General features: G+C 40.1%; 2 protein-coding genes across 2 annotated transcripts in view; both read left to right on the top strand.

The window, feature by feature from the left end:
- The first annotated feature begins 1,229 nt into the window (after positions 1 to 1,229).
- LOC146666267 (uncharacterized) lies at positions 1,230 to 1,976 on the top strand. Its single transcript, XM_085410975.1, has one exon. The coding sequence runs from the start codon at positions 1,230 to 1,232 to the stop codon at positions 1,974 to 1,976; it is 747 nt and encodes a 248-aa protein (XP_085267101.1).
- A 2,985-nt stretch (positions 1,977 to 4,961) lies between these two features.
- The window catches only part of loxhd1a (lipoxygenase homology PLAT domains 1a), a 32,882-nt gene continuing 18,791 nt past the window's right edge, over positions 4,962 to 19,052 (top strand). The window contains exons 1-15 of the mRNA XM_085414188.1: positions 4,962 to 5,092; positions 5,669 to 5,840; positions 7,676 to 7,790; positions 9,477 to 9,557; positions 11,306 to 11,490; positions 12,133 to 12,231; positions 12,499 to 12,647; positions 12,735 to 12,858; positions 14,899 to 15,149; positions 15,228 to 15,363; positions 15,461 to 15,621; positions 15,760 to 15,846; positions 16,613 to 16,748; positions 16,861 to 17,015; positions 17,117 to 17,277. Of these exons, the coding sequence (XP_085270314.1) occupies position 5,840; positions 7,676 to 7,790; positions 9,477 to 9,557; positions 11,306 to 11,490; positions 12,133 to 12,231; positions 12,499 to 12,647; positions 12,735 to 12,858; positions 14,899 to 15,149; positions 15,228 to 15,363; positions 15,461 to 15,621; positions 15,760 to 15,846; positions 16,613 to 16,748; positions 16,861 to 17,015; positions 17,117 to 17,277 (1,841 nt within the window). The 5' untranslated portion in view covers positions 4,962 to 5,092; positions 5,669 to 5,839. The remainder of the gene's footprint in view (positions 5,093 to 5,668; positions 5,841 to 7,675; positions 7,791 to 9,476; positions 9,558 to 11,305; positions 11,491 to 12,132; positions 12,232 to 12,498; positions 12,648 to 12,734; positions 12,859 to 14,898; positions 15,150 to 15,227; positions 15,364 to 15,460; positions 15,622 to 15,759; positions 15,847 to 16,612; positions 16,749 to 16,860; positions 17,016 to 17,116; positions 17,278 to 19,052) is intronic.

Below are 19,052 nucleotides of genomic sequence, written 5' to 3'. Positions count from 1 at the left end.
CAACAGGTGAATTGAGAAAGAGCATTTGAGGACGAGACACAGACAGTTAGTAGGTGAAGAGGTGACACAAAGAGCATGTGAGGTCAACACACACACACACATGAGTTAGATTTATTTAGAGGAGAGATTAGTCATGTCTCGGTGAAAGAGGAACCGTCCTTGTTGTCTCGGCAAGAAAGAGGAACAATTCACTTTAAGACAAGAACGGAAAGTACCAGCCATGAAAATAGAAGATGATCTTCTGGGTTAAAAGTCATTGTGGTGTTGATCTGATCTATGTATAAAATGTATCTGTGACGCATGAAGGGGCGTCAGTAAATCAAACCCTGATGCTATAAAATATCTGTTCATGCTTTGATTAAGTTGAAGACTACTTGCTGTCGGCGTACAGAGTGTCTTCCCACACGTGTGTATTCATTAAAATCATTGTTTGACCAAGACCTTCTGGACCATGGGTGGTTTGTACTCTCCCTCCTCAATTGTGAACCTTAACACTAGACACCAGCCAGAGCCAGTACTTTTTTTTCCTGACTGAGACAGGCTAGCAATAGCCTTTTCACAAGCAGCATATTTCCTAAAACGTGCTGCTCTTACCTTTGTTAGAGTTCATTATAAGTTGCACTGAGTAGAATAAATCAATGCTGTCTGAGTATTACATAGAATTATAAGTTGCTTTTACCCTGTGAATGTGAATTAGACACACTCGATGCAACAATAAACAAAGAGAAGTAATTGTAAAGTTGTGTGTGTGTGTGTGTGTCTGTGTGTAGGGGTGTGTGTGGATGTGTACATGCGTGTCTGTGGTCCTGTCTGTATGAGTGCGACTGCAGGTAAAAGCGAGACACCCCCGGCCCGTAAAGCGATCCTGACACCATGAATAATACAGGGTGCCGTGGCAGAGAGGATAAGTTGTCTGTGCAAGGCTCCTTTTTCACAGGGCTTTCTCCTGTGGGTCATGTGAGTGCTGAAGTGACACTAATTTTTCATGAGTGATGTGTGTGTATGCATGGTGTGTTTGTGTGTGTGTGAGTGTGTGTGTCTGCAGGTTGTGTGGCCAGGTAGGAGACGTCCAGGCAGTCATCCCTCCATCTGTGTGTCCTCAGTGGCTGCTCCGACCCCACGATCCCAGAGCATCTCTGCAGCCAAGGGTCAAATGAATTGTCTTACACCATTAGAAACTCTACGCAGCTCTTACGAAACTAAGGGTCAGGGAAGTGAATGAATAAAAGATGCCGTCCAAACAGAAAAAATCCACAGCTTCAGGAGAAACTGAAGAGGTTGATGACGAAGTGGAGGAAACTGAGCCAAAGTTAAAGGAGAGGAGCAACGGTTTGACCCGAGGGGACACCACTAAAAGGGGGAAGAGTCAGAAGAAACACAAGAGCTCCGAGAGCACTGAGAATCAGGAGCTTTCAGAGAACGTGAAAGCTAAAAAAGAGGGGGGAAAGGGACGAGAGAAAAAGAAGAAAAAGAAAGCAGATGAGGACGAGGATGCTGAGGCTGTGATTGAAGGCAAAGATGATGAGGGTGAGCAGAACAACAATGATCCCTCAACCAATACCAAAAAGAAGAAATCACAGAAACTCAAAGAAGAAGTGACCGAGGGAGTGAAGGAGGAAAAGAAGAAAAAGCACAAGAAATCTTCTGCAGAGAACCCGGAGGGGGACGCGGAGATGGGTTCCAAAGATAAAAAGTCCAAAGATGGCAAGAAAAAGAAAAAGTCTCACAATGACGATGATGAGGAGCCTTTAATTGAGGAGCAGGAAGAGGAGGAGGAAACAAAGAAAAAGAAGAAAAAGAAGGCAAAAAAGGGATCAGCAGACAGTGATGAAGATAAAAAGAAGAAGGGGAAAAAGTCCAAAAGCAAACAGGTGGACTACTCTGAAATCTACCAGAATGAACTGCTGAACTACCACACAGACTCATCCGATGGATATGAAGATGAATACTTCAAAAAGAAAGGTAAGAGCATCTGATTGCAGAGCAGATGGAGAAACCTCACATGTTGCTTTTAAAATAAAAAATCTGAGTCAATATGTTGGAGTGTATCAGCTGCTCAAACCTTGACTCCAGTTCTGTCAGCACTGAGCTGGAGCGCTCCGGGGAATCCCTCTGTTATTGTTCTGGGTGAAAGCTCAGTTATGTTCTACATGAATGACGCCAAACAGTGGCTCGGGGGCAGACAGGTGCTGGGTGCCATCCCAGTCCCAGGGGCTGGGAGCACAGCCGGGGCCAGAATCAGGCCTGCGAGTCAAAGGAGCTTTCTTAAAGCAGATCAGAGGCCCTCAGAAAGATGTTAATCAACTCTGCAGGACTATTTTGTGTGTTTTTTGTTAATAATGTTAATAGCATAAGATTTTCTTGTCATGTAACATATTTTAAGCATCCTCTGATTAGACTAGACTTATTTTTTTACACTGATTTCAGATATGGAATTCAATTTAAGCTTGCAAGTCAGGTTTTTGACATGCAAATCATTGACTTTTTGACAGAATGTTGGAATTGTTTCCTACTTAAATTGTTTTGATTGTTTATTCTGAAAAAAAAAACCAATACCATAATATCATAGCATAGTCGCCTCAAGCTGATTTATATTGTAAGGTAGAAACGCTACAATAATACAGAGAAAACCCCAACAATCAGTTTACCGCCTATGAGCAAGTGTTTGGTGACAGTGGAAAGGAAAAACTCCATCTTAACAGGAAGAAACCTCCAGGAGAACCAGGCTCAGGGAGGGGTGGCCATCTGCTGTTACCAGTTGGGGACAAGATGATGATAAAGAAATTTCTGTCAGTTTAGCTAAAAACAAAAACCAGGCGGGTAGCGTGCCTCAGGGTAAAGTGGTCCAGGGTTCAAATTCATAATCTGGCTGGAGCTTTTCTGTGTGAAGTTTGCATGTTCTTCCAATGTTTGCATGGGTACTCCAGCTTCCTTCTGCTGTCCAAAGACATGCAGTTAGTAGGATTAGGTTAAAAATGCCTTTTCACGAGTACTGCTGATGAAATAACCCAATATAAAACATGCTTACTAGAATATTTATCGCAGTTTATCAGTCATCATGAATATCCTAACACAATGTTCTTTGTGTGCATCCAGTGAGAGAAATTAATTAGATGGTGTCATAGTTCAAAAGGTCAAGCTCAAAAGCCCCTTTATTCCTTCTTGTCCTTCTTGTGAACTTTTTACAGTGGAAGCTATTTGCAGAATGAAGAATTGAGCAGACTCCTAAATGGTAAATGGACTGGCTCTTATATAATGCTTTTTTACTGTGCTTCAGTGCTCCAGACACAAACACACAAACACACATACACATGCACAAGCACTTTTTCCATATATATCTTGCTGGATATATATTCAAACAACCTTGGGAAAGGCACAGATTTAGTACTTTTGCCCCAAAAGAAGTTTTGCTTTGTTTCAGTTTTTGTTTTTTTGTTTTTTTACATTTCTGAACGTGTTTGCAAGAGCTTACAAGACATGCAACACTGCAACATCATAATTTGTCTATTACATTCAATTACATTATTTATGTGTTTCCACATAAACACCTCCATAAAACTGACTTTATATAGTTAATGATTTACTTGAAGCTCTTGATCATCTTGCAGATTATAAAAGGAACATTAAGTATTTGTAGCTGTGATACACCTCTACAGTGAGAACATCTTTGTTACCTAACTGACCCACTCAGGTTTCTGACACTCCAAGGAGATTATCATGGTTGAGTTTTACCAGGCCACTGTCTATCTGATTTTATCAGGTGTCTCTCTTTCTCCTTAAGCTGGGTTTAATAGCTCGCCTCACTGTTAATTAGGTATCAGATTGACTTTGATCAAATTGCTCCTTTATCAGATCTGTACATTTCCTCTCTCCATCTTCTAGAAGGTTTAAGATATTCTCTTGCTGTCTAGCCTTCTTATGCATTTATCCTTAGTATTTAGTTTTATTTCATATGACACCTCAAACTGGCTTTTTTAACATTTACCTAGAACAGTGGACACCCTGCAGCATATATGTCAGATTCACTTTAGTCTAGTTTTGTAGTCCTATATACTAAAAATGAAGGGAACGCTCGATAACACAAAGCCACTTAATTTCAGGGATATCAGTCCAACCAGTTAGAAAGCACTAACCATTGTGAATTTATTTTATCTGCTTTGGTGCAAAGGAAAGAGACAGTAGGTACCTTGCAGAGGCAGCAGGACATTCTCGAAACAGCTCCTTATCCACCAACTCCAGCTGTAGCTCAGGAGATAGGACAGGTCATCTCATTTTATCCCTGGATGCCTCAGTAGGGGCAACGTAATAATCATCCGTAAGAGTGTGAATGTTAGATACAAAGCATAACAAAGTGCTTGGGTGAATTAGGCCTGTCATATAAACATGTAGAAAAGAGTTAAGAACCAGTCACTTTACTATCTCATATGTATGTAGTCTGAGTACCTCTATAAACGCAGACATTTTTGCATTTTGCTGGTCTGGAGCATGTAGGTGTGTTGTGTGCTAACATAATGCTATCATTCCAGACTCTGCAGGCCACGGTTTAAATGTAAATGTTAAATTTCATGACAGCTCAAGTACAAAAAGACTGAACATGTATGGCTTGTTTGGAAGGTTTGCCAGGAGAAAGATTCTTCCGTCTAACCAACATGGCAGCACAGCTTAGGTTTTGCAGCGTTGCATCTGAACAAACCAAAGAACTTCTGTAACAATGTCCTTTGGAGACCAAAGTGGTCATAATTAATCGCACACAGCAAATTCAAAAGTGTTAAATTTTTTGGTGTTAATAGTCTCCTTGCAAAAGTAGAGTTAATTTTACTCTAAGCAGAGTCACATTCTTTTAATGTAACTCTGAGGTGTAAAATGATAGTAGTTAAAATCGAGTGTTAAAAATGAGTGTTTCTCTGTCAAATCTGGAGGTGTTACAATGGAAACATTAAGTCTTGACCTCTTAACTCTGAACTCCTAGAGGGGCTATGACACCAACAGAGTAAATTCACAGACTCCGCCCCCAGCACGGCTCCAATCGAAGCTGAAGTGAAGCCGTTTCAGAACATTTTGCTCTACATATTTGAGTTGTTTGCCATGCTTGGTAAGTCATTTTTTCAAAGATTGTTTCAATTGTTATTAGCTTTTACTTCTGTGGCTCTTTGGAGTTGAGACAAAGCTGTGTGAAAGGCATTAGCCATGTTGCTCGGTGATAGCATAATATTCTGTTTTAGCTAGCTGAAAGGTATTGTTTGCAGGCAAATACCACAGCCTTGAAAAAAAGCTTGCATGTGAATTTTCAGTCAAACTTTTGGTCAAATACACCTAAAACAATGTCTAGAATGTGAAATGTTAGTATAATGGTGCTACTTGAAGCCTGAAAACGATCGCCCATTAAAAAAAACGAGCAAACAGCAGTAGCAGACGTCCTGACTGGATTCAGCGTTAGCATAGATCCCTCCAGAGTTTTGTGCACACGGTTTAGGTAAAAATGAAAAAGGTTGAGGTTTTACATTTAGTTCAGTATTACCTGTTGCCTTTGTCTTTTGGGAAAATACTTTACACAAGTAATGGCTCAAAGAGGATTCCTTTTTTTTTTTTTTTACTGTGCTGCAATTGTTTACTGGATTATTTGTGCCATTAATTACTGTCAACTAATTTTTATTCGATCTCCGCACAGGATATGCTTGTGAAGATGGAATATGGGGGAGAGCAGAAGTGCGTTGAAGTTCCACAAAGGGATGAATGAAGGACATGCATATTGTATTGAAGAAATAAGTGATGAGATGCTGTTATTTGCATTTACCAGCTCACCTATGTCAGACCTTTTGATAAACAAAATTCTAATGAAAGTGAGAACATGTATACTGTTACATCTTTCAGAAAATGTTTTGAAATTGTGGTGCACAGTTCAGAATAAATGTTTTTCAAAAACCATTGCATCTTTTTAGTAAATGTTTATTTCCAAAAGAAATTTCTAGAAGTTCAGAACAGTAAAATTCCCGCTTTTTAGAATGAATTAGAAGATAACTCTTACGTAGTTAAACTAAAATACTCTTTGAGAGCTAATATATAAACTCTTAACACCAAGTGTTAAATTATCAACTCCAGACAGATTTGGTGTTTAACACTAAATCAGAGTTAACGTACCAACTCTCCAAAAAGAGTTAAATTAACACTGGTGTGGACCCATATAGACACTTTAATAGTGTTGAAATCAAATCCGACAGTGTTAATTTGGACATGCTGGATTTGCTGTGCACCATTTATGGCAAAAACCAAACACAGCATATAAGCACAAACACCTCAAACCAACTGTGAAGCATGGTGGTGGAGGGGTGATCATTTGGGCTCGTTCTGCAGCTGTAGGACCTTGGCACCATGCAGTCTTTGAGTCAACCGTGAACCCCTCTGTTTATCAAAGTATTCTACAGTCAAATATTAGGCCATCTATTGGACAGCTAAAGCTTTGCCCAACAGACTGACTGAAAAAGAAACTAATTAAGGTATTACAATGGCTCAGTTAAAGTCCAGACATCAACCTGATTGAGATGCTGGACCATAAGAAAGCTGAGCATAAACAAATGTCCACAAACATCAATGGAGTGAAGCAACTGTGTAACGAAAAGTGTGATAAAATTCCTCCACAGCTAGGAGGGAGATGGATAAAGCCAAATAGAAAATGAAGACTTCACCTGCTAATGGTGGTTCTACGAGGTATTAAATCATGGGGGGTATACTTTCACAGGACTCTCTTATATATAAACTTCTCCAAATCTATTGCATTTAATGAGCCACTCATTTACAAAATAGATGATAAGGCTAGGAACTTTTTCAAAATGTTACCCACATATTAGAAAGGGTTAGTGGTGCTTCTCATTCCCACACTATGTATGGCATACTTTATACTGGTTGTTTCATCCCTGGGTCATAGACTTTCATCTCAAAGACCGATACTTTCAAATGAAATCAAAACAGAAGAAATCCATTTGATACTTTAACGTTGCTGGACCAAAGTGTTACCTTTTTATAGTCTGTAACAGAATGAACATCCTTTTGAAATCTTCTCTAAAACAGCAGATTTTTGTTTAGATTGTTACTCTAAAGCTCCAAAACACTAAAACTTTTTTCATGGATTAAACCAAAGTATTACTTTTAGGAAAATAGTTATTTTGATCTGCTAATGAATATGAATGTAAAACAGAGGGAACTTAAATGCTGCCACCACTTATCCCGTACTTCATAATAACCCACAAATTGAAAGGGTGTTTCTTGAGTAGAAGTCGAGCGATCAGCAGTCATTAGGATTTATTTTCTGCACGACTTGATTTTTTTCTTAGTTTGATTCGTCCTCTCTTCTCCTCCATGCAAACGATGTGAATGTCACCACCTCAGGTAGATTTTACAGACGGATGAAATGTGAGAGAGGATTGGCTGATGTATAATGCCAGACATGGATTCGTTGCAGTTTCGCCTCATTGAATTCCCTGGCAACTGTGCATGGAAGGAAACATAATGCTCCATAATGTTTATAGATTATTGGACACTGAGGATGTGACTTTGTGTTCGTCCTTTGGTTCAAGTGATTATTCATTAAGTTTTTGTATTAGATATAATGTAATTTGTGACTGTATTTCAGATTGTATTTTCCCTTTTATTCTCTTCTCCCTTCTCCCCTCTCTTCCAGTGTACGAGGTAGTTACTGTCACTGGTGATGTTAAAGGAGCTGGGACAGATGCAAATGTATTTGTTACCCTTTTTGGAGACTTTGGCGTCACGCCCAAGGTCCACCTGGCAAGCAAGTGAGTTTAAAAGGGCTTTTGGTGGTGTTCTTGAATTCGTTTGATGAATATGCTTTTTTTCGTTTGTTTAAATCAGATCTAAGTGACTTACTCTGTTTCACCATCATATGATGTTTAATACGTCCTTTTTCAGTTTGTTATGCCAGTTTAGCACCTTTTCAATGTCAGTTGTTGACTTTTTAATCTTTTCTATTCTTCTCCATTCCTTCAGCACAGAAAAGAGGTATTTTTTATTTAATCAAACTGTAAAATGATGCTTATGATCCTGTCCTTGTGTTGGCTTGTATTGTCAATATAACACTGTATGTGAGAGAATTCCTGTTTAACATCAAAACCTGATGTCCAAAGAACCAGTGATGCAAGATAAAATGACTTTGCACACCAGCCATTAAAAAAGATATTAACCAGTAAATTCTTTGACATCAGACAACAGAGCAGAGGTTTGTTGGTAAATGGGAATGTCTCTTATATACAGTGCATTAAGTGTTGGACACAGGATATCTGGAGTAAGGAGGAACTATGTGACATGGCTGGTCTTCATTTCCATTTAGAGATAAATGAAAGAAGACCACGATGTCATTTCTGGGGACGATCAAATGACTCTCAGGGGATCTTAGCAGCAGGCTTCCTTTATCTCTGCACACATTGATTGACAGATAGGATTACCTGTGAAGCGTAACAGATATACCATGTTACTGTCAGCCACTCTGGACCATGTCACCCACACCTTGTGGTGGTCTCACCCATCCACTTCAGACAGCGTCCACATCCTTTGCATTTACTGTCTATCTGCTGTGTGACTGTAGTGTTGCTCAGCCGATGAGCTACACACACACACACACACACACACACACACACACGCACACACACACACACACACACACACAGATGTTCAGGAGCCCCTTTTGGTGACATATTAAACAAACTGCATTGTAAGGAGTTTCACCTTACTCCAATATAAGTTAGGTCCTGCCTGTATTGTGTTATCGTCACTGGAAACTTTAACAGCATGATACAGGTAAGGGAGGGTTGCTATGTCTCCGAGAATATTTGCCCCACTGATCAGTGAGGCAGATTAAAAATGCAACTCTTTGGAAATTCAGTGTAATTATAAAACACGTTCAAATTGCATGAATTCCAAAGTTTGCTGTGAGTTTTCTCCACCCCTCCACCGGATAATCAGTTTCTCCCCTTCATTCTCTTGCAGGTGATTTGACATTGAGAATGAGGGCATGTATTCATGTGTGTTGTACAGTATTTCAATCTTGGCAGTTTGTTGCAGTATGATGACACTGTGCACCTTATTTTGTGAGCCTTGGCATTGTCTGTCCACTGAATGTTGCAGGAAGATGAGAACAGATGGAGATATGGGTCAGACACAAAGGCAGGTATTCTCTGTTAATGGAAAAGAGGGTGTCTGATTCACGGTGTTGGGCAGAGGGGGGTCTGGTGTGCTCATGGGCCTGGTTCGACTCCGGGAGGGGGTAAATGTACTTGAGGAGGAAGCAGGAGAGGTGAAGGTTTCAGATTATACCACTGCCACGAGACAACCAGGGTACCCTAAATCTGCGTCATTAAGGGGGATACGATTTACTGTTCCAGAGTTTAGGTCACGTGTCTCTGGGTCTCTAGACTGGGACATTCAGAGCATTGTACTGATATTATTCACATTTTGACATTTTCCAGAAGCCGGACTGCATTTGAGAAGAATAAGACGGATGTTTTCCGAATCAAAACACACAACGTGGGGCCTCTAAAGAAACTGAGGTAGTGTATCGCTAATAGTCGACTGTGATAACTAGTATAAAAACTCACATGTATGCACGCTTTAAATACCCCATTACTGTGTCTGGATTAAATACCCAGAATGCACAACTACAGGTCACTGACAACATCACAATTTCTGCTTCATAGTTGAGCATTCCTCACACAGCATAACAGCAGCTTACTAAGAGGATCCCACAGGAACATTTCTCGCTGTGCGGCGGGCCATCAAAGGATTTCATCCAGTGACAGAAGGTTAAGCCCCATCTGCTGTGTGAAGTTTGTCTCCTCTAGAGAGAAAGACACAGAGTTACATCGCAGCCACAAGACATGACCTCTGAAAACAGGCCCCAAGATTTAAACATGCTGAATTGTCAGGATTTGCTAAAAGAATAATGTTGCATTCTGATTTAAAACTTTGTTTCTTTTTCTAGCATGCCAGACACAGTTTTCTTACCTGTTATGGAGACGATCCTCAGTCAAGGTCCACCTATTTGCTTTTTTTTTTCAAGGTCAAGGCAAATCAGCTTAAGACATTTTAAGAAGAACTTAAAATTCTAAGGGCTACTCAAATTGCATGTGAATAATTCAACATTTGCTGTAGAAAAAAGCAATACAGTTCAAAACTCTGGAAAAAGCTAAAATGGTAAGGAGATTATGTGCGGGGATTATTTGGCCAAACTAGAACTTAATAAAGCTTCTCCTGTTGTAGACATTGCCAGGGCAGTGTTAATCCTTACTGTAATGAAAGTGCTGTCATATATATTGCAGTGGGCTGAGGTGGGGACCCAAATGCAAATACACAGGGAGGCAAAGATCAACACAAGTAAGCTGTTTATTCGGCCAATAAAGATCTACAGATAAAAACAAAACTAAACAAAACAAAGACAAGCCCAAACTACAAAGATAATAAGTCCAGGAAACATGCTGGATGTAGAACAGCAGGCGATAGGACAACACAACAAGGAACACAAGCAAACTGAGGCTTTAAATACACAGAAGAGATAATCGGGGAGATGGGAACCATAAGGGTAATAAGACACAGCTGAAACTAATCAAGCATCCCGAGACAAAGGAAGTCACTAACTAATGCCGCATTCCAGGTTAAGTCAGACGTCGACATTTCCAAGTTCCCAGTTATAGTTTCAATTTGAGACACCCCTTCAACTCAGATTTCCTACTTGGAAAGTCTGAGCAGCTCCACCAATCTTGAGTTAGCAAACCGAACATAAACAGCAGTAAAAGTGTAAAACTTTTAACCTGTCCTGTCATTGTTGTTTGTGACTCACTATATAAGCCACACACAGAGCACTGACCAGATGCTGAGATGGTTAGTTCTTAAAAGTTACCAATGTTGTTCAATAACAGCAGAGCTCTAAACCTCCTGTGGCAATAACATCAGCACACAAATTGTGCACCAGGAGCTTCACACCATGTGTTTCTATGGATAAGCAGCTCCCGTTGTTGTAATGTGTAGGTGGCTTGGTATTTTTATCTACATAGTGTAGATTTCTAGATTTGACATGGGAGTGCATTATTCATTTTGTTATTCTACCCCATCGTATTCATTTTCAGTGTCTGATAGTGTAAGCTGCAATACTTAAACACAACAACCATTGTTGTATAGTATTAAACACTGAAGACATTCAAACAGACATTTAAAATAAAAAACAAATGAGATGTGAGGGTCTCATCTGATATTACCTCCAGGCTGCATTCGTGTCTCTCTCTGAATCTGCTGATTTCCTCAGGATCGAGCACGACAACACAGGGATGAGTGCCAGCTGGTTCTTGGATAGAGTGGTGGTGACTGACATGAACCGACCCCATCTGCGCTTTTATTTTGCCTGCAACAACTGGCTGAGTCGGGAGGAGGGCGACAACCTGTTTGTCAGGGACCTGCTGGGCAGCATGAACCCCATGGACGTCCCGAAATGTAGGTCAATCCGGGACAAACCTGTAATAATAAGCAGACCAAAATGTTCACAGAGGTTAAAACAAAATAACAGTCCTAAATACCTTCTCCACATGTCAGAGAAACCCCGGGGATTAGAAATGGTTGACTCTTGTTGTAATAAGATGTCTAAAAGCCAAATATTATGTAATGCCTCTAGAAAGCACTCTGGTCTCTACCACTCAAAGTGGACAATCATTTTAAATATTTATTTTTCTAAATGAGAACTACGTCTGATGTTTTTTATGTGTTAGAGCCATGTGTCTGGCCAGTTGCACACAACCAGTGCTCGATAGCTTAGTGTTTTAGATAGAGTTTCAGGCTGTCATTGAATTCCACTAGAGTGTAATCCTCAGGTACAGCCCATGTGTCCTCTGTGGCAACGTGATCTAGCATTTAAGCGACTGTAGCCAATCAAGCAAAGCACTGTGAACCTGAGGCTCACGTAAAGACACAAGGGTGCTGTGCGGTGAGGGAGTGGTCACAGCAATATAACTGTAATGAACAGACACGCACTGTTATGAATATTTAAAATGGAAGCCATCTGAGTGTCGAAGAGACTGCTATGTGCTACTTACATACCCTTCAGATTGCTTGACTTGTTTTATGTCCCATGTTCTGCAGTGAATAAATATATAGTGAGCGTGTTTACTGCTGATATGAAGGGAAGTGGAACCGATGCTGATGTCTTCCTGAATATTTTTGGAGAGAACGGTGACACAGGTAGGGTGGGAACAAAGGTTTTTTTTTAATATGGTTGACAAAAAAATGTAAAGCTGTACAAAGTAATAAAATTAGAAAGATAATACTGTAAATGTACAGTTACACAAACAGAAGTAACTGTGTGAAATCTTCATAGTTATTAAACTAAAGCCAGAAAGTGTTCAACATTTGGTACATTAAACCATGATCACTGGTAAGCTTTGCAATGACATACGTGGTTATTGTGTGTGTGTGTGTTTGCTATAAACTGTGTGTTTATTATCAAAGGGGAGAGAAGACTGGACAGTGACAAAGACAACTTTGAACGTGGGTCAGAGGACAAGTTTACAATAGAGGCCCCAAACCTCGGGAGGCTGAAGAAAATCACTATAGGTCACAACAACAGAGGCTCTTCAGCTGGATGGTTTCTGGATAAGGCATGTAAACCAGCATACGCAATCTGCTCAGATGTGTACATATATATATATAAAACGCTGATGATAGTGTGTAATGTTCCTGTGTAGGTGGTAATAGATGACATGGGTAACAAAGAATTGTACGAATTCCCGGTGTATAACTGGTTTGCCTTGGATGAAGGTGATGGCAAAATACAGAGAGATGTGTTGGTTGGAGCCACGCAGCCAATGGGTGAGAAAAAAACTGTTGGAACCAATTTTTCGAGGGTAACTGAAATTGCAAATAGTTCAAATTGATGCAAAATTACTGTGGATAATATTAAAATATAAATGGACTTTTTGGACCAATGTATAAAGCTCAAAGTCTGTGGAGACAGTTGGCTAAAAGGCCAGTTTTTCAAATTCGTAACATCTTTAAAATTGAAGAATTTTAACAGCCCTGTTACAACTGCAAATGCTGACAAGTATTTCTATTCCCATGTAGAGGTTTTTTAGGTCAAATATTGAAATTCTACGAAAATTCATTCACATTGGAGAGCATGTAAACAGTCATGGCAAAAAATTCAATTCAATTCAATTTTATTTACACAGCTCCACATCACAACGACAGTCGCCTCAAGGCGCTTTATATCGTAAGGTAGACCCTACAATAATACATACAGAGAAAAACCCCACAATCATATGACCCCCTATGAACGAGTACTTTGGCAACAGTGGGAAGGAAAAACTATTTTAACAGGAAGCAACCCTCAGCAGAACCAGATACAGAGGGGCGGCCATCTGCTGCGACCAGTTGGGGTGAGAGAAGGAAAACAGGATAAAAGACATGCTGTAGAAAAGAGCAGAAAAAGACAGTAGACACTATGTCCATTTTTTACATATCAGGACATAATAAAAAGTGATCTAGTCCTTACCAGGTCTTACCAGTTTGTTTTTTCTTTTTAGCTATTCTGTTTTACATTTGCTGTTCTGCTTGGAATCTTTCCCTTATTGCATGACACAGTTTCAGCCAGGCTTTAGCTCTTAGACAGATGGCTTCACATGAGACTATAGGATTCTTTGGTGTATAGATGAGTTTGCAATCAAGTCCATGAGTACAAAGTGTTCAGGTCCTGTAGCTGCAAAAACAAATCATGAACCTTCCACCACCGTGTTTGGCAGTTGGTAGGAGGCATTTGCGCTGATCTGCTGTGTTTGGTTGTTGCCAAACGTGCCTCTGTGCATTAAGGCCAAACAGCTTCACTTTGGTCTCGAGAGAACATTGTACCAGAGGTTTTGTGGTTTGTTCAGATGCTACGCTGTCATGTTCTTTTTAGAGAGAAAATACTTTCTCCTGACAGCCTCTTCAAACAAACAATACTTGTTTAGTCTTAAATATTTAACATGCTAACTGAGGTCTGCAGAGTCTGTGATGTAGCTCTTGGGTTTCTGCTGTTTCTCTGAGCACAGCAGTCTTACCAAGAGGGGATTTTTACCGTAATTTCCACCTGGCAACTGTCTTTTCTATTTGTGAATAATCTTTCCCACTGTGGAATGATGGGCTTTAAATTATTCATAAATACCCAGCTAAACAGCAACAACTGATTCTTTAAGATCGTTGCTAATGTCTTTCCTCCTTGGCTTTGTGTTAACACACCCCTCACTGTTCCTGACCAGCACACTGACTAAACCTCTGCTTTTATAGACGTGATCACAATAGCTAATGATCAATAAATCAAGTGCATTTCATCACCCTCCTAATCCTAATCGAAGGAGTGAGAGTGGACTGCATTTTGGCTTTTTTCCCCTTAAAAAATAAGTAATGACACTGTGTAATATGCCATGTTTGGTTGATCATTTGATTGTGCTGGCCTAAATTTAAGACTTGCTAAAGACCAGATTGTTTTCATTATGTCCTGAACCCTTAGAGTTGACTCACCTTACTATTTGATGCCACTGTAGGTATAAAGAAAAAAACAAACAAACCATAAACTCCTGAGAAACTTTTAAAGGGAACACTGTTAGTGGTGGACCTATATGAACAGTAAAATATACCAGGTTCACCTGCTTTTTTCAATAGAGTTTATAGCTCTAAAAATGTACTGCACATTCTTTTCTCAGGTGTGACACTGGGTGCTTAGTCAATGTAGTGGAGCATTTAGCTACTAAATGAGTCAAGAGGACATCAGGAGCTAGAAGAGACTACTGGTGTGATGATGATGATGCCAATGTTAATTTCAGTGTTAACACTTTGGACCAAAAATGTGTCGTGCATTTTCCTGTCGCTCCTTAGGAATTGTGTACAATGTCCAAGTGATGACTGGAAACGTGAGGGGTGCGGGGACCAACTCTAAGATCCACATGGTGATGCATGGAGCTAAGGGCATAAAAAACAGCGGCAAAGTCTTCCTTGAAGGCGGGGCTTTTGAGCGCGGTCTCATCGACATCTTCAATGTGGAGATCTGTGAACTGATGAGCCCACTCAGCAGGGTCACCATCGGGCACGACAATGGCGCAGTTGGTGCTGGATGGTACTGTGAAAAGGTATTTTTTTTCTTTTTCTTAAGTATGAACAGATCACTTCTCAAAGTGTCATACATCCATCAACCATTTCTCATCCAGGTGGTTATATACTGTCCGTTCACGGGGATAGAGCAGACGTTTCCGTGTGGGATGTGGCTGGATGAGGATGAGGGAGATGGGCTGATTGAGAGGGAGCTGTATGAGATGGTCTCTCTCAGGCAGAAAAAACAGATGAGTGGGTGTCTTCATTCTGCTTTACTCAGTGAATAAAACATCAAAACATAAATCTTCTATATGTACTTTAGTGTCACACTTACTCTGTTTCCATTTAGAGTACCCATGGTCGCTGTGGATTTGGACCTCAGATGTAAAAGGGGCAGGGACAGATGCCCAGGTGTTTCTGCAGATCTATGGAGAGAAGGGCAAGTCTGATGAAATGAAACTAGAAAACAACTCGGACAGTTTTGAACAAGGCCAGGTTGATAAATTCATGGTAAGTCTTGAGTTCACCTGATAAGGTGAATAAAACAGCTTCATCTATTGTTCATTTAGCACAATAATCATAAAGTCTGTCAAAGAAACTTTTTTCCTAAACTATCCATTCTTATTTTGCATTTGGGGATAATTGTAGATTGAAATGCCAGACATTGGGAGACTGCTGAAACTGCGGATCTGGCACGAGAAGAGACATCCATTCGCTGGTTGGCATTTAGGAAAGGTGAAAAAATTGTCAGTATAAGCTGTTAAGTCTGTTGTACAGGGTCACCTTTGAGCAATGAATCTGGCACTGAGCAAGTGTTACTTGTACTGTGGATGTTGAAGTCTTTGGACCAGTTCAACACTTCGCTCCGGTGTGAACTATCTCAGCAATTGTTTGGGAATGTTTGCCTTTGGACTTTGTTGATTCCCGTGCTTTGACAACTATTAAGTGAAACCTTAAAGATTGCTTTAACTTTATATCTTCAACTTTATCTGACAAATGCTAGCATGCTATTATGTATTGAAATAGTAAACAATGTACCTTGAAGCCGATCTCATCAGCTTCAGCTGTTTTGGTGTTAATGAAATTAACAGTTGGAGAGGTTGACGTTTTTCCTCCTCATCTTTTCTGGCTGTTTTTTCACTAATTTTGCATTGGCTAGGTTCAGTGTCGCTGCTGTTAGCATGAGGTCATACCTGGATCCTACAGAGGTTGCACAAGGCGTCCATCTCATCCAGGATGGCACATCAATGCATGCCATTGTGAGAAGGTTTGCTGTGTCTCCCAGCACAGCCTCAAGAGCAAGGAAGCGACAGGGACTCTAGAAGAGCTGGACAGGGCCATATCAGTATAGATATCCAGCAAGACTTTTGTTTCCCTTTGAGATCTGATGTGTTTTCAAAGCATTCCTTTATTTATTTCTTTTTTTGAGCAGTTTAGATGCTGTCATTGCTGCAGTCCTGTTTGAAAGGAATATTGTGAACCAAATTATGATTTTCTGCAGGTCACCTTGCTCAAGACGCTAACCATGGAGAAATATTCTTTTGAATGCGGCCGTTGGCTGGACATCAACGAGGATGACAATGAGATTGTCAGAGAGCTTCCAGCGACAGGAGTACTTATTGATGAGCCACTGCCCTGTAAGAGGGCTCTGCAGAACACTGCAGATGTTCAGACTCCATGTTCACAGTCAATTACAAACACTATGTCTTGAGTGAATGTAGCTCCTTTACTCTCTCTTTGTTTCTTCAGTGATTAAGTACAGAGTCACCATCTGCACAGGAAATGTCAGTGGCAGTGGCACCGATGCCACCGTCTTCCTCAATGTTATTGGTGACCTAGGTGAGACGGGCGATCGACTCATGATTATGAGCAAAAACAACGTTAACAAATTTGAAAAGGGAAACGTGAGTGTATTAATAAACAAGAATGAACCCAATAATTAAGTAAATATGTGTGAAATGCACAGCAAGCATCTTTACATGGCTGTCTCTTTCTCTTCCCTCAGCACGATGAGTTTCTCATTGAGTCCGTATCCTTGGGCCAGGTGCGCAGGGTCCGTGTGGGTCATGACGGCCGTGGTGGAGGCTGCGGTTGGTACCTCGATAAGGTGATGGTCAGGGAGGAAGGCCAGCCAGAGAGTATGGCCATTGAATTTCCTTGTTACAGGCAAGACAATAGTTTCCAAATAACTCAAATGCTCTCACAGATATGGTTTCTTTGCAGATTATTAATTTCATTGTCACTATATGCTAAATCTTAAACTAAAAGCACTAGAAGCAGCAGGATGCTTGACACTATTAAAAATCACTAACAGAACTCCTCAGGTTTGAACTTTGGACAGTGGCCTAGCAGTTTTCTCCTGTTTCCTGTTTTTATGCTAGGTTAAGTTAACCAATCGTTGGCTGGAGCAGGGCCGTGCAGAGAGGTTTAAAGGGGCGGGTGCTCAAAGTTAAAAAGGGGCACATTGAACCAGGCTGAATAACAACAACATGCATTCATTAAGAATCTAATATGGGAAGGGCAGGGCTGTGTTGATCTGAGACTGTAGACATTAAAAAGTCCACAGGAGAGATGGTAGCTGATTAAACAAGTGTCATGAGATAATAACAAAATGCAAAGATTGGTGACAGCGCTTGGAACCATAAGGCAACAAAAAACTGTGAGAAATAATTTAGGCTCTGCCTGTGAATCACTCTTTGCTTCTCTTCTTCCTTCCATCCCATCATTTCATATATCACTCTCCACTTAATATGTGAGAACAAGGCACAACTTGCTATTGCAATAAGCTATAATCTAATTATCCACACCTAACAACTCTTGCACTTAATCTATAATAAAATGATGACAGAAAAATGTTATAGCACTGCCTTTAGTAGCCTCACACAGCTCCTACTGTTTCCTCCTCATGTCCTTACCAGGCATGTCTGGACAATGTTATATCATGAGTAATATTTTTTTTAAAAATCCATCTAAATAAAACACACACATGCACGCACACACAGTGACATTTTAGACCTTCTTCAGAATACTGTACTATGGGCATCACTGTGCTGATCCAGAATCCTTACATTATTATTTATTACTAGAGCTACAATAATAAAGCAATGAGGAGGGGGAAGTAATAAATATGAAATAATGTATTTATGATGATTCCATTTGTTTCACTATCCACTCTGTGCAGGGAGAAAGCTTATTACATTTTTAAACTGTAGAGATACAATAATTTTACTGCTGTAAAATCCAAATTTGTCTTATTTAAAATATAAATCTAATATAATCTGCTTCTTAATGTATGTTCTTTAAAATGCAGCTTGTGTTTTTTAATATATTATAATTATAATAATTATTATGTGGACATGCATATTAGATCGTTTTTTAGTGAAATATAATCCCTCCAGAAAGGCAGGAAAAGCCTGGAAACTTACTTTAAAACTAAATATGTTCCCTAAAACGGTGACAGAGCTACAGACCCATGACAGCCTTACACAGGTAGCCAGCAGCTGTGACCAGCACTACATGTGCAGTTCATAAAAGGACAGGTAATGTTTGTCGCGCTGTTGCACACACAGCACGCTCGTTTGTTTCAGTTCGTCAGTTGCAACAAGACAACTTACCAACGTGTACGTAATAAGTTAATACTCCTGGGTGCTACACACTACAGTGTACGCTGTACACCTACTTACTGGTTTTGTCGCATCAGTCTGTGTCTCTGAGTTAACTTGTGTTTCTCCTACAGCTCCGGACCGCTAAAAATGCGCGTGCTCTTTGTGAGCTCGTTCCCGGCTCGTAACCAGCGCGTTCTGCCGTCAAGGGCGATCATTGATTAAATGTGATCATGTGACTGATGCAAGCCAGATCCTTTTATTTAGCAAAACTGTGATTAATAGTTAAATATTATTGTTGAGGGGCACACACATAAAAAAAAATTTTTTTTAAAAAAA

The sequence above is a fragment of the Rhamphochromis longiceps genome, linkage group LG7 (assembly GCF_057381845.1).
Source record: "Rhamphochromis longiceps isolate RC_006_pf linkage group LG7, R_longiceps_female_GT1.1, whole genome shotgun sequence".
Taxonomy (NCBI): domain Eukaryota; kingdom Metazoa; phylum Chordata; class Actinopteri; order Cichliformes; family Cichlidae; genus Rhamphochromis; species Rhamphochromis longiceps.
The sequence above is the reverse complement of the archived record's forward strand: the minus strand, read 5'-3'. Positions and strand labels throughout refer to the sequence as shown.